The sequence below is a fragment of the Equus quagga genome, chromosome 15, assembly GCF_021613505.1.
Source record: "Equus quagga isolate Etosha38 chromosome 15, UCLA_HA_Equagga_1.0, whole genome shotgun sequence".
NCBI classification, from domain to species: domain Eukaryota; kingdom Metazoa; phylum Chordata; class Mammalia; order Perissodactyla; family Equidae; genus Equus; species Equus quagga.
This window is the reverse complement of record NC_060281.1, coordinates 39534469-39550208: the sequence shown is the minus strand read 5'-3', so window position 1 is coordinate 39550208 and position 15740 is coordinate 39534469. Positions and strand designations below refer to the sequence as shown.

Sequence of the window (15740 nt, the reverse complement as noted above, 5' to 3'; positions counted from 1 at the left end):
GGTACTGTAGTGTGATACTCAGTTTTCATCATGTCTGGCCGTGGCAAAGGAGGAAAGGGTCTGGGGAAGGGAGGTGCTAAGCGCCATCGCAAGGTGCTGCGCGACAACATCCAGGGCATCACCAAGCCCGCCATCCGGCGTCTGGCCCGGCGTGGGGGTGTCAAGCGCATCTCCGGTCTCATCTACGAGGAGACCCGCGGGGTGCTCAAGGTCTTCCTGGAGAACGTTATCCGGGACGCGGTCACCTACACCGAGCACGCCAAGCGCAAGACTGTCACCGCCATGGATGTGGTCTACGCGCTCAAGCGCCAGGGGCGCACCCTCTACGGCTTCGGCGGCTAAGCCTCACCGCAGTCCCCAGGTCTGTAGCCCATGCTCGCTCACAAAAGGCCCTTCTCAGGGCCACCCACTTGGTCACACGAAGGGCTGTTAACTGAAATTTGAAGGTAACATTGAGTGCTTTGTGTCACTTTTTTGTTGTAATTCTAACTTTGCTAGTTTTGTCACTTTTCGGCAGTCTGGTAGCCTTTGTTTTAGTTTTTCTGTAGTTAATAGTAACTTCCCAAAGATGGCGGCTCTTCAATGCGCACAGAAATAAGGAAAATATGCGGTTGGAAGCTGCTGGGTTTACCAGCCAACTGGAGCACATTGCATTTAGTAATGGTAGCGACTTCCTAGTTTAAGTGTTAGCAACTGACTTCATTCTACTCCAGGACCGTTTAAAACTCACTCCTGGAATGTCTCACTAACCCAGCTGCTAGTGTCCTCTACATGTCATCTGGGGCTTGTAACTCTAGGGTCCTTCCTACAGGAACTATGGATAGCTGTGCATAGATGGATCCATGGCTAGTAAACTGAAAAGTCAGCTACTGAGGACTTGGGACTTTAGGGGGACAAAAGCTCCTGGATCATCTTACTGCTTTATTTCTAAATTTATTGCCAAAGCTTTGAGAATTTAACTTGAATGTTTCTAAATGCATTCTCTCAACCTGTGGCTTTCCCTCTATGACTGACTGCATCCTTAATCTCTCCATTTTCCCAGCAGGCAGAAGACATAGCTCTCAGGCCATCCTATGTTCACCCTGCCTCCTGTGTTCTAAATCCTCTCTCCTTGGATTTATCCTAAATCTAGATTGAAAACACACCCTAGTTTGCCGGGATTGTTTCAGTCTGTACCTGTTTTAGGATAGTTATTAATGGAGCCACCTTCCACTATCAGTAACTTATTTGACTGGACAATAGATTAGTTGGTCATCCTAATCTAATGATAGTGATAGACCAGTTTAAAGTCTTAATATTCTCTCTACTGGCTCCTTCCCATCCACATATAGTTTTAGTGTCTCTCAATCCATGCCCTGTCCATTACTACATCCATCCCGTTTTATCAAATCTTCAAGACCTGAGTAATCTGGAGTCACTATCTCCAAGTCTCAGTCATTCTTCATAATTAGGACTTCTGCACTAATCACTCACTAAAAATACCCTTGCTATGGTTACCAGTGACCTCCTAAGTATCAAATCCAAAATTACACCTTAATTTAATTTATGCTACATCTGACTGTATTACTCCGGGCTTCAAAATCTCACCAGTTTTCTGGTACTTTTCTTCCTGACCCAGATGCTATGTTCATGATTCTTCTCAGTTTGGTTTTATGGGTCCCATTCCTCTGTCTCTGATTCTTCCTGATGAATCTCTTACACTTTCTTCTCATCGCTTCTTAGAGCATCTTAGATCTTCCCTGAGCCAGCTCTTGCAGAGTGTGCCGTAAATGGTGAGACATCATCCAGGCACCCAGAAAAGAACTGAGTATCAGCTGAAAGATAGCAGAATATGCCACCCCAAAATATTCCACTTTGGCATAAGGATTATTTTGAGCTAAAGGCGCTTGAAAAACAGCAGATGCAAGAATGGGGCTCTGTCCTCTCCTTTTCTTCCTGAAAACAGATAATTACTCAACGTAAAAGGGATTTAAATCCCTTCCGTATACTAGCAATAAAAGAACATTCTTATCAGCAGAGATGAGGAGTCAAGGCTGAGAGAAATCTGTACAAACATACCTTGTTAAAATGACTCTTAGCAGGCGCCGGCCCAGTGGCCGAGTTGTTAAGGTCTGGTACTCCACTCCGGTGGGCCAGGGTTTTGCTGGTTTGGATCCTGGGCACAGATGTACCGCCGCTCATCAGGTCGTGTTGAGGTGGAGTCCCATATAGCACAACTAGAAGGATCTACACCTAGAATATACAGCTATGTACTGGGGCGTTCTGGGAAGAAGAAGAAGAAAAAAATCAAGAAGATTGGCAACAGATGTTAGTTCAGGTGCCAATCTTTAAAAATTGCTTTTAAAAAAAGAAAACTCTTACCTTCCTTTAGTCTCTCCATATATTTGAGTTGCTATTTCACAATTACTATTCTGTTCAACCTAGTATATAAGCACTTAGGCCTAACCACTTTTTTGGTCTTAATTTTGCTATGAAGACTCCTATGTATGTATAAAAATATTAAATAAAATTTGTATGTTTTTCTCCTATTCATCTGTTTTATGTCAGCTTAATTCTTAGGCCCAGCTGGAGACCCTAAAAGGGTAGAGGAAAGTTTTGCCTCTTATCAGTGCCCTATAGTGACCATAGATTCCGGATAAGTCTCTACCTCCATTCTTCCCAGCCTACAATCACTCCATCCCACTGCAATCAGAGATCATCCCATCCAGGCAAAAATAAACAAAATAAAAAACCTTCACTGGTTCTCCTAACATCTGGAGAATAAAACTCCATTTCCTGTGCTTTATCTGACTTCTGCTCACCTGGACATCTTCGTCTCAAAGCCCCTCTCCCCAGTCACCACCAATTTCTACAGCTGAACGTACTGAACAGCTTGTCATACTTGGAACTTTCTTCTTGTGAACAATATCTTTTACATACACTCTTTCTTAGTCCACAAATAACCTTTAATTCTTTTGGAGATTTTCTCCAGTAAGGGAGGAAAGAAAAAAATGGGTTTCCTCTACTCATCTTAGGTTCTCTGGCTGGTCCCTGTAAATTAGATTAACAGAAGACAAGAGTAAACCAAACAGTAGTTTAGCATGTGCATCAGACGTACACATGGGAACACTCAGGGATGAGTAAAGGAGTGGTTAGAATTGGGGGTCTATATACCTAACTTAGTAGGGGAAACTGAAGGAAAAGCCAGTAATTTTTTGGAAAGACAAATGGGCCTTTAAGAGAATAGATGGGAAAGATGATAGTTTGTGACAATGTGTGGGTGTGGTGCCAACTTCTCATTTCCAAAAAGAGACGAGGGTTGCTCCTGAGGAGGGGATTTATGACAATTGAGCTCTTTTGAGAGGCTCTAACTTTAGGCAAATAAGACTTCAGGAACTGAGATGTCTTCAGCACGAAAGAATTCTCATGCTTTATATAAGTGCTTATATAAAGCGGCATATTTTGAGGTGGGATTTCCTGATCCCCTCCACTCCTTTAAGAGTCTCCATCAGGAGAACTTTACCTGATTTTGCCTCGGAAATCAGCAAAATTTTTCCCAGGCAAAAATCAGCACCTAGGATTTCCTGACATTTCACAAAGAGTTGCTGGTGATGATGATGATTAATACTTGCTTTCCTCTCTGAATGCCTCGAAGGCTTGGACCATGTTTTCATTTTGGTATCCTTAGGACCTAGAAGAATTACATGGTATGTATTATTCACTTAGTCAATATTTGTTCAATAACTAAATGAATACTCTATCAGGGCCACTACTAAACTTTTATACAAATTGTTCCCTTTTAACAGTAATGAGCTTTCTTCTCTTACCATTCCTTTGCACAAATATCAGACTTGTGGCTGCCAATCACTATTGCAGACTTTTTAAAATGCAGATTGCAAATCATAAATTGGTAATGAAAACAATTTGATGGGTCCCAAACAGCATGTAAAAAAATAAATATGTCTCATGTTTCTTGTTCTTACAGGCAGGTCTAAAATGGCCTCTTCAAAAGAAGATATTTTACTCAAAATTTTCTCACAAAAATAACACGTTCATAAGCTGATAAGTAATCAAAGTGAGCCATATTTCAATCACTATTTAATGGAAAGCCATGGTTGCTATTGAATTCCTAAACTTCATTTTGCTGGCATGAATTATAAGAAAATAAAAGAAGAATTAGTAGTGTTTTTTCTTCTGTATTTGTTTTCTTAAATGTGATGCCAAAAAGATTGTTTCTTTAGTTCTGTAACTAGGATTGGCCTCTTCTACAATGTAAAATTTCCTAAAAATGTATGGTATTATCTTTTTGGCATATTCATTTGTACAGTATGAAAAAGTTACCACAACAGATCTTTTATGAAAAGATTTAATTATCCAAATTAATTTACTTTGAGTGAAAATGATATGTTTAATAAAGTGTTATTGGTGATGCTTCAGAATCCAAGATTAAAATTTGGATTTATCTATATTCATTGATATGGACAAAAAAAGGGAATGGAATATATATATAGAAAATATCAATGTACCATCTCATGTAATAGGTGAAAATATTGTGTTATAAAATTTTAGTTTCAAGTATATGTGTTTTTGTTTTGTTCTGTTTTATACCTAGAATGTGAAAATTGGAGGACAAAAAGTTTGAAAAATACTGGCCTATCTATCTCCTTTATAAATTTGTGCAATTCTCAACTTAGAACTTGGCCTCCCTTACCCAGGCTTTGAAACAATTCTCAGCCTCTGTCACAGCTAGATTGCAGATATGTGGCCTATAAGGCTTCACCAATCAGTCAGACCTTTAAAAGACTCCAATTGATACCAGCCCTGATATCGGTTTCCCTACATTATACCTAGCATATGTCAGGTAAAAACCAAAGCACTCATTCCCTGCTTACTCTCTGGCTTCCTGGCTCCAGAATCCACTATCCTCCATGGAGACAGACACAGCCAAGGACAAGCACCTGGATTTGTTATCTCCTCCCCACAAGGAGGTACAGGCTGGTGGGAGAGCTGCTGACCAGCAAGGTCGCAGGCTTCCTCCTTTCTGCAGGTAGTCTCAAGGCCAAAGACAGGCTGGTGGGAAAACTCGCACCAGCAAGGCTATATGCTCCCCTCCCCTACCTAAAACCCCAAATAAAAACCTTTCCTTTTAGCTTTCTGGGGAGTTTTGGATTTCAGCGTTAGCTGTCCTCTCTCCTCGCTCAGTGACATGCAACAATAAAATTCCTACTTTTTCCACTACGCCCGGTGTGAGACATTGGCTTGCTGCGCAACAGGTGAGCGAACTGACTTCAGGTTCTATATCACTCTCCAAAAGGAGATGACAGGACAGCAGAGATCTGTTTGGAGCTTCCACATCTGCTGGGAGAAGAGATACCAAAAGCACCCAGCTTTGAAAGTAGAGGCAGCAGTCAGGGCTTCCAGGTGGGTCACATACTGGCTCAGTAGTGACAGTTGTGACAAAGCAGCACCAGGCCAATTCTGCAGCATGGTTTTGGGGTTTGTCCCTAGACATGTTTTCAGCCATAGTCATCAGGCCTCCCAAGAATGCTCTTACCTATCCCTTTAAACACCACATTTAATGTGTGACCAATCAGAGTCAGACTTTCTTGTTTGCAGCTAAGAACTGTGAATACAAAAAAAAGGTTTTAAATGATTTTAACTACTTTCTGGTAGGCTTTTGTGTATTTTAGGTATTTGAAGTTGTTTCACAGTGATATGTAGGAGAGGCAAAAGTAGCAGGAGAAAAGCATACAAATTTTATTTTACGCGTACAAGGGAGTCTCCACAAGAAAAGGAAGATCCAACACGAAGCTAGGCCTGAGCACTGACATGCTAGGTTGAACCAAGAGTGGCAATTGCGGAAAAGTAGCTAAAATATATGGAGAGACTACAAGAAGATAAGGGTTATTTTAACAAGGTCTATTTGTACAGATTTCTCTCGGTCTAAACTCCCATCTCTGGTGATAAGAATGTTTCTTCCTCCTGGTACAGAGACAACATGAGAATTTCACATGAGAATTTTCTCTCCTGCTTTCAGGAAGAAAAAGGAAGTTCAGAGTGCCCTTCTTGCATTTGCTGTTTTTCACATCCGTTTAGCTCAAAATAATCAATATGCCAAAGTGGCATGTTTAGGGGTGGCATGCCGTGGTATAGCCATGGTAGACAGAATAGTACATCCCCCCCCAAAAGATGTCCATGTCCTAATTCCCAGAACCTGTGGGACTTTGCAGATGGGCTGAAATTCAGGATTTGGAGATTAGGAGATGATTCTGGATTATCCACGTGGGCCCAATGTAATCACAAGGGTCCTTATAAAAGGGAGGCATGAGATGCAGAGTCAGAGAAGAGATGTGATGATGAAAGCAGAGATTGGAGTGATGCACTTTGAAGATGGGGGAAGGGGCTACAAGCCAAAGAATGCAGGTGGCGTCTAGTAACTGAATAAAGCAAGCAAGCAAATTCCCCCCTAGAATCTTCAGAAAGGAACACAACTTGACCAACACGTTGACTTAGGATCATTAGACCCATTTTGGAATTCTCACCTCCAGAAGTGTAATATTATAATTTCTGGGGGTTTTTTTTTTTTGAGCAACCAAGTTTGTGTTAATTTGTTAGAGCAGCCGTAGAAAACTAATATGACATTAATATGCCCTAACTGGAGTAGCCTTAATCTTCCTTTGTCTTATTGTGAAAATTGGCTAGGATTTTACCTGGGAACTTAACCTAAGTTTGCTATGGTAAAACCTAGTTCCCAGAGTAAAAAACATAATTATTTTACCTCTGAGATGCCCAAGTTGGATTCTTAATCAAATCAATACTTCATCTCCTTCTAGGTGCCAAGCAGTAAGACAGACCCTGCTGCCAGATACTGAAGATCATTGAACTACAGACTGCCCCCAACTTACCATAGTTCTACTTATGATTTTTCAACTTTACGATGGTGTGAAAGCAACACATATTCAGTGGAAACCATGCTTCAAATTTTGATCTTTTCCGCAGTTAGCAATATGCCATATGATACTCTCTCGTGATTCTGGGCAGTGGCATTGGAGCCGCAGCTCCCAGTCAGCCACATGATCATGAGAGTAAACAGCCAATACACTTACAGTCATTCTGTACCTATACAGCCATTCTGTTCTTGACTTTCAGTACACTATTCAGTAAATGAGATATTCAACATTTTATTATCAAATAGTCTTCATGTTAGATGACTTTGCCCAAGCGTAGACTAATGTAAGTGTTCTGAGCACATTTAAGGCAGGCTAGGCTAAGCTATGATGTTCGGTAGGTTAGGTGTACTAGATGCATTTTCAAATCAAGATATTTTCAATTTATGATAGGTTTATCTGGATGTAACCCCATCACAAGCAGAGGAAGATCGGTATAATGGATAAAATAGTATGTTGGTAAAGGTCCAGACAATGAAGTAGAGTATAGTAGAGAACCCAGAAACCAGCCCGCACACATGGAAGCGCTTAATGTAAGATAAAGATGGCGTAACAGACCTGCAAGAGGAACATGATGTCTTCCATAAATGATGCGCGGATAGTTGGACATCCACATGAAAAAACAAATGAAATTAAAACCTACACCAAGAATATTAAAGACTGAAATGTGAAAGGTCAAAAGAAGCTTTTAGAAAATAATATAAATAAATATATCATCATGACCTTGGATTAGAGAAGAATTTTTTTAAAATAAGACATTAAAAAGAAAAGAAAAAACATGAAGTACGAGATGGGTAATTGTGACTATATTAAAATCAAGGAGTTCAGTATACATAAGCCACTATATGAAGAGCAAAAATATAAACCATAAAACTGAAAAAGATACAAATATAAAACTAGTAAAGTGCTAGTATCCAGAACATATAAATCAATATTGATTGAAATCAATAACAAAAATGGAAAAGAGATTTAGAAATTGGACAAAAGACTTGGCCAGGAACTTCATAAATGAGAAAAATCAAATGATTAATAAATATGTTAAAACATACTCAACATCCTTAGTAATCGAGTAAATGCAAATTTAAAAGCTGATGGGATAATTCTATACACCTAGCAAAGTGGCAAAAGTTAAGAACTCTGAAAATAATAAGTATTGTTGAAGATGCAGAATAACAGGCTGTCCCAGGCACGCCTGCCTGGTGAAAGCATCAATTGATACCATTATTTCAGAAGACAGTTTTGGCGTTACCTAAGATGATCGTTGATACACCATAACCCCGGATCCATAGTTGAGTGTCAGGAGACATGTCGGACAATGTTCGGAGCAAGATTATTTGAAATGGCCAAAAGCTGAAAAAGAATGCCTATCTACCACCAGTAGGTTGGATAAATTGTGGTGTATTCGTTATGCAGAACACTATGCAGCAATGCATATGTAAAGCAGAAGAGAAAGTCACAAAAGAATATGCAGTGTGCCTCAATTTATATGAAGTTTAATTACAAGAAATATTAAACTATATCACTGAGGAATACATACATAGAATGTAAGTTTATAAAGAAAGGCAAGAGAATCCTTGTCACAAAAATCAAGAAAATACTTGTGTCTATGAAGAGAAAGGGGATGGAAAACCGGAAGACATACAGGAAACTTCTAAGATACTGAGGAAGTGGCAACATCTACTTCCTAACCAGAAAGGTGGCTGACGGGTAGTCACTCTATCAGCATTATTAATATATATTGTGTGCCTGTTTTATGCACATTCTTACTGTGTATTTCACAGTAGGAAAACATAATCATGGAAAAAGATTTAAGAATATTTCCAAAATCATGTTATAAAATGTGAGATAATTTAGCAGTGTAACTTGAACGCTGTCCAAAAGTGCTAACATAATGCTGAGATAAAGAATGTACGTAGCTGCAAACCCAGTTTGGATCTCTGAACTTTAGAGGGTATGAAGAGTGAAGTATGGCATAACATGCCACCCTAAAATACAACTGTAGGAGTTCAGGACATGCCAGCCCAAAATATGCTGCTTTGGTATGTGGATTATTTTGAGCTCTAAGCACTTGAAAAACAGTAAATGCAAGGAGAGGCTTTCTCTGATATCTGCTTATCTGCCTGAAGACAGATGTTCCAAAAGGATCTCACTTATCATAAATCCTTTCCCTGGGAGTTTCATCAGAGAGGATTGACTCTTATTGCCGGAGAGGAGACTAGTGGCCGACACCACATCCAGACATACCTTGTCACAAACTGTCATATCTCCTATCTATTCTAAGGGTCCAGACCTCTTTTCTAAAAATCACCTCTCTCCTCTAAGAGGCCTACACCTCCCCTCTCCTTTCCCTATTAAGAGGGTAGTTAAGTCTCAATTCTAAGGCACCTCTTTGAGTTACTTATTTTCCCCTGGGTATTGCCCATGTGTACATGAGGTATACATGTTAATAAATTTTCTGTTTGTTTTTCTTTCGTTAATCTGTCATTTATTATAAGGGTCTCAGCTAAGAACTCAGAAGGGTAGAGGGAAAATCATTTTTCTTCCCTACAAGAGACTCTCGATAAACATGTATAGCTACTAGTCTTAATAACTGGTCTTAATAACAGAAGGTGTGTGCCTACAAGGACACCAACTAGTATGTGTTAGAAAGAAAGGGGCACACCTGGCTCTTCTCTCCTGGTGAAGCAGCGCCGTGCTCCGTCGCCCGCTTCCTTCTTTACCCTGTGATATATGGCAGCTGCTGTGGGGCTTGCGCCTGTCATGTTTGTCTTTATACTCAGTGCCTAGCTCACAGCAGGTGCTCGAGAAATATTTGTCCAATAAATGAAAAAATAAATAAACATTTACCCTTAAACTGTGTATCAGTCAACATGAAGACAGGTTACTGGAAGACTCGTGTGGCTTATTTCAAAAGAAAGTGAAGGGGCTGGTGCTGTGGCTGAGTGGTTAAGCTCGTGTGCTCCATTGGGGCAGCCCATAATTTCACTGGTTCGGATCCTGGGTGTGGATATGGCACTGCTCATCAGGCCATGTTGAGGCAGCGTCCCATATGGCACAACCAGGGAGACCTACAGCTAGAATATGCAAGTATGTACTGGGGGGCTTTGGGGCGAAGAAGGAAAAAAGAAAAAAAAAGAAGACTGGCAATAGATGTTAGCTCAGGTGCCAATCTTTAAAAAAAATAAATAAATAAAAACAAAAGGAGATGAAAAGAACTTTTCAGTGGGGATCCAGCATGATGAAAAGAAAAGAATGTGATGAGTCTAAAGATTAGTTGGCCCTCCAAGTAAAATAATCCTACAGTGAAACTCAGTTTTTCTTTCCACCTTCCCATGCTCCAAACCCACCCCCTGCACCACCTTAAGGTAAGGCAGATTCCTCTCTTGCCTGCCCTTCTAATACCCTCCACACTGCTCTGCACTTGCATCCACTCCAACCTCCACTAAAGTACTGAGGTCCCGTCTCCAGAGTGAATCTTTTGACACATGAAACCTAAATTTGATCATGTTCCTCCTCTGTGTGAATCAAATCCAAAATCCTGATCCACAGCTGCAGGATCCTATAAGCAGGGGTCCCTGGCTACTTTTCTTACTTAGTTCCTGGTAGGCTTTCAGTTTGCGCAGCATCGGCTGCTCCTGCTCCCTTTTCTCCAGTCACACGGGCTGCCCCTTTGTTTCTGGAACGCACAAAGCTTTTCTCACCTTGAGCTGTTCTCTTGCAGTTCCTCCGGCCTGGAGCATCCTTGGCCTGGCTCCCTCTCAAACTTCAGATACTAAGTACAATGCCAGCTCCTCCAAGAGGCCTTTCCTGGCTTTCCTATCTAAAATCGTCCACTCCCCAGGTGCCAGCTATGACATCACCCAGTTTATTTCGTTCACAGCCCTGTTCACCATCTAAAATTACAATCTCTATGCATCTGCATGTTTTCTGTCTCCTGTCATGAGAACATAAGTTCCCTTTGAGTAGGCCCCATTCTAGTTTGTCACTGTTAACACCAGCGCCTAGCACAGTACCTGACACACAGTGCATGCTCAGGACATCTGAGTGTGCTGAGTAAAGGTAGAGGAAATATCCTGAGAGGAGACCCAACTCTTTTTCCTCTTCCCTACATGGTTGTGATGAGACTGTGACCTAGTATCTGACCAAGAATATCAGTGTGGCATACATAGCAGTTAAGAACCAAACCCTTAGCTTTGGAGAAATGTAAGTTTTAAATCCTTAATATTAGTCTGAGTAAACCACAATCTGTAAACAAATGGATGATTACCAGCTAAGCAGATGTTTAGTAAAAAGAGCACGGCCTTCTGTCAGAAACTGTGGATTTCAGTCCTAAGCAGCTAGGTGACCTTAGACAAGTCATTTAATCTCTCTCTACAGCTCTTGTACAGGTTCTGAAGTCCTCAGCTCTTTGAGTCTACAATTTCAGACAGAACATTCATTTTAGTTTTTTGTTTTTGTTTTTGTGAGGAAGGTTAGCGCTGAGCTAACATCTGCTGCCAATCCTCCTCTTTTCGCTGAGGAAGACTGGCCCTGAGCTAACATCTGTGCCCATCTTCCTCTACTTTATATGTGGGACTCCTACCACAGCATGGTGTGCCAAGAGGCGCCTTCTCCGCACCCGGGATCCGAACCGGTGAACCCCCTGCGGCCAAAGCAGGATGTGCGAACTTAACCGCTGCACCACCGGGCGGGCCGTCATTTTAGTTTTAATACGTTAGCATTCTTATTTATAAATTATCTGGAAAGCGAGCTAAATTGAACCCCTTCCCTCAAAAGCCTGCTTGTACAGGAAGTAAAACAAGAGAGATTCTGAAGCTGAAAAGCCTGGCATTCATTCTGGGCCTTATAGGGCCGTCACGAGGGACAGTCAGCTCGTGAGGCTCTTCCTGGAATAAAATGCTGGTGTCTCTCTCTCTCCTAGCCATCGGCCATCATCTCTGTGTATCAGAAGATAACCTGTAACTCTTTCATGGAGCTGAGGGTCCTGCTGCTTCCATCTGCTCTCTGCAGGCAACAGCTCTTTACACGCACCTGCTCAGACGATCTCTCATAATGACACAGATCAATTTTCAAAACATTTTGTCACCTGTTTAATTTTCCCCAAATTATTATCATAAAAAATATTCAAACAAATTAAAAAGATAAAACATATGTTGGTCAATCATCCTTATAACTGCCACCATATTCAATAACTGAGCGTAATGTACCTTTATTGTGTATATGTCTCCATGTATATACATTCTTTTGAAATGACCCCTTGAAAGTAAATTTTTTGATTCAGTTTTTTGAACCAATTGAAAGTAAACTGCAGATATCATGAGATTTACCCCTAAATGTTTCAGTATCTAACTCATAAGAATAAGGGAATTCTCCACATTATCTCAACATTATCAAACCTAAAAAAAAAAATTCATAAAATGATCTACTGTCCAGTCCACATTCAAGTTTCTTCACTTGTCTCCAAAATGCCTTTTATAACTTTATTTTTAGAGCCAAGACTCAATTAACACATTGTGTTTAGTTGTTACATTGCTTTAGTCTCTTAATGTTGAACAGTCTCCCAACTTTTCTTTTATGACGAGTTTTTGAAGAAACCGAACAAACTCATCCCACATTCTGAATTCTGATTTCTTTTTCTCCTTCTGATGGTGTTTAGCTCGTTTGTCTCCTGTACTCTGTTACACCTTTGTCAAAGGTGACGATCTATACAGTCCACAAGGGGAGGCACATAATTCGGGATTGGTTACTTCTAATGTTGCTGACTTCACTCACTTGGTTAACGTGAGGGGCCATCGCTCTACCGTGGATCCGTCTTTCCCTTTGCAAATAGCAATGCGTGGGGATACTTGGCACCGTGTGAATATACTGTTCCCCAACTTTTTTCCTAAAGATTTTGGCATTAGTGGATAACCCTTGCTTGAATTAATTATTTCATTGGTTTGCAGAATGATTTTCTAATGTTTTGATTGTCTCATCAAAAATAGGTTTTAACACAGAATGAAATCTGTGTGCAACAAATGCATTCAGAATGGCATACACTAAGGTTTATGCTAATTAGTGTTTATTCTAGTTATCTAATAGGTTTGATTAGGCAGTATATAATATGCAGGGGGTGCCCACCCTAACACCATCCCCAAAACAAACTAGAAAATATTCACCCTATATAATCTCACTCTTAGTAAAAAAATTTAGTACACCACCTTGAAAAGGGCAATCTGTGACGCTGAGGCAGCCCGCAAAATTCCACACCCCAAACTCTTGATTCTTTACCTACCAGCTGCGTGGCAATGCTTAACCAGTATGCTTCTGTTCGTCTTGAAAGTGTTAGATGCTACATTGGTAAACAGCTTAAACAAACACCTGTAGGACTGTAACGTTTTAGTGACTTGACCCAACTACACATGAGCAATTATTTTGTGCCACCAAGCCACCCGCCGAGCAGCACCCAAGAGCAAGTGTCAGCTCTTCCGTAGAAAATGTAGGTGGCCCTGAAAAGGGCCTTTAGCGTTGCTGTTGGAAACAGCTTGCCAACTTAAGCTTAGCCTCCGAAGCCATAGAGAGTGCGCCCCTGGCGCTTGAGCGCGTAGACCACGTCCATGGCGGTGACCGTCTTGCGCTTGGCGTGCTCGGTGTAGGTGACCGCGTCTCGAATCACGTTCTCCAGGAAAACCTTGAGCACCCCGCGGGTCTCCTCGTAGATGAGACCAGAAATTCGCTTAACGCCGCCGCGGCGGGCCAGACGCCGGATGGCGGGCTTGGTGATGCCCTGGATGTTGTCGCGGAGGACTTTGCGGTGGCGCTTGGCGCCCCCTTTTCCGAGGCCCTTTCCGCCTTTGCCACGACCTGACATGGTGAGAACAAGTGACTGCTACAACTGGACGACTTAAGCGCCAGCTCCCTGCAGCCTCTTATGTAACAGTTGTGCGGACCTTTTTGAAAACTGAAAGACCAGAAAAGGCGGCAAACTTCCCTGAGTCCCCGCCCCTTGCTTCTAAGGCCTAAAGTAAACACTCAGCAGGGAGATATACTGCTATTTAGAAAGTAAGAAACTCTAAACGGAAGTGTCGAACATGCACACAAAAGGAATTACCTCATTTATGTATGTGTATGTGAGTTTAAAGATGTATCCATTCCACATATATTCTTGGATCACTTGCCACACTGGCATTGAAACAAAGGAATTTGTAAATATTGCCAAGCAACCTGATATAAATGACAAGCCATAGGATATATTGGAGTATATGAGGAAGCCATTTGGTTTAAAACTAATTTGGCCTAATCTTGTTTTTCCAAAAGGGGCTGACGTGGCCTGTTGAACATGCACTGTATGTCTGCCTTAAATATTTACAATGTCCCAAAGACAAGAATGTGCCCCTAAAGATTGGGATATAACTCCCCCCCCATATTGTCATTTCTTTAATAATAAGCACCTCTTCCTGGGAACTAAGGATTAATTACTGACCTGCTGTGCTCACCTTGTGACCACTGACCTGCTGACCTCCGATCTGTTTCCCATGACTATTGTAAAAGAGACATTCCTGTCATATGTGATGTATGCTCTTTATTCTAAGATGGTATATAACCACTCTGTACACCCCATTTCTTTGGTGCCCTTCCATAGAAATGGGGCTAATCCACAGATCTGGCTCATAATAAACTCACCCCAGTTTTGATTTATAGATTGATTATAGATTATTCGCATCGACAAACCCAACAAACAGTAACCTTGTAAATTGAGATTACAAATTTTGAAACTCAATTTACTTTTGAAGTACTTTTGAGGTAGGGGCAGCAATATCTACAAAATCATGTACCAACATAAATGAACCAAACCTCAGACCAACGGATGTGTCACCACTACAACAGCCAGAAGAAAGTGAAAAACTGCTGTTTATATGAAAAAAGTCACCTTCATTTGTTAAGCAAGCCTTGGAATCCCAAGCATACAAAGTAGCAACTGTTGTAGAATTGTCAACAGCTTTTTGTTACCTTGTTATTTTGAAATAGAATTCCCTTGAACTCAGTTTCCCCTAATGGTGACATCCTATATAACTGTATTATAATATCAAAACCAGGCAATTGACATTGGCAAATTACTGTTAACTTGACTACAGGCCTTATCCAGGTCTCACCAGTTTTTACATGCACTCAATTGCATGTCTGTGTGTATGTGTGTGAGGATACTCTTATGCAATTTTGTCCCATTATAAATTTATGTAACCACATATGCCAACACAAAACTGTTCCATCATCACCGAGGAACTCCTTCTGTCACCCCTTTATAGTGTTGGGGCTCACAGCAAGCCGCCCCAAAATATCCCACAATGCCATATTGATTATTTTAAATTAAAATTACTTGAGAAGCAGCTGATGCAAAAAGAGCACTTTGAACCTCTCTGCTCCCCTGAAAGCAGGAAATAAATCTGCTGTGTGAAAGATTCCCTCCCTGCAGCTGGAGGTGGAGGCATCCTTATGGCCAGTGATGGGGAATTCAGGCCCAGAAGCCTATATAAACAATCCTTGTTACTTTACAAATTAAGCACTAATGAGTGAAGTGCTTAATTAGTGAACAAACCTTGTTACTTCTTTACTAATTAAGCCTAAATTTCTCTGTCTTGTCAATTCCTCACAAATTTGTTTCTTTGTCTAAAATGTATAAAAGCTGCTTGCTTTGGTCATTTTTTCAGGTCCCCTTTCTATAAGACCTCCATGCACATGAATTAGACTTATTTCCCCTGTTAATCTGTTTTGGGTCAATTTAATTATTAGATCAGCCAGAAGAACCTAGACGGGTGGGGGGAAATTTCCCCTGGC

At 41.0% G+C, this 15740-nt stretch overlaps 2 protein-coding genes across 2 annotated transcripts in view; one reads left to right on the top strand and one right to left on the bottom strand.

Moving 5' to 3' along the window:
* The window catches only part of LOC124227098 (uncharacterized), a 28078-nt gene extending 18685 nt beyond the window's left edge, over window positions 1–9393 (top strand). Inside the window, exons 6-7 of the mRNA XM_046640997.1 lie at window positions 23–361; window positions 6813–9393. Of these exons, the coding sequence (XP_046496953.1) occupies window positions 23–342 (320 nt within the window). The 3' untranslated portion in view covers window positions 343–361; window positions 6813–9393. The remainder of the gene's footprint in view (window positions 1–22; window positions 362–6812) is intronic.
* A 4051-nt stretch (window positions 9394–13444) lies between these two features.
* The window catches only part of LOC124227097 (uncharacterized), a 29527-nt gene continuing 27231 nt past the window's right edge, over window positions 13445–15740 (bottom strand). Inside the window, exon 7 of the mRNA XM_046640996.1 lies at window positions 13445–13794. Within this exon, the coding sequence (XP_046496952.1) occupies window positions 13465–13794 (330 nt within the window). The 3' untranslated portion in view covers window positions 13445–13464. The remainder of the gene's footprint in view (window positions 13795–15740) is intronic.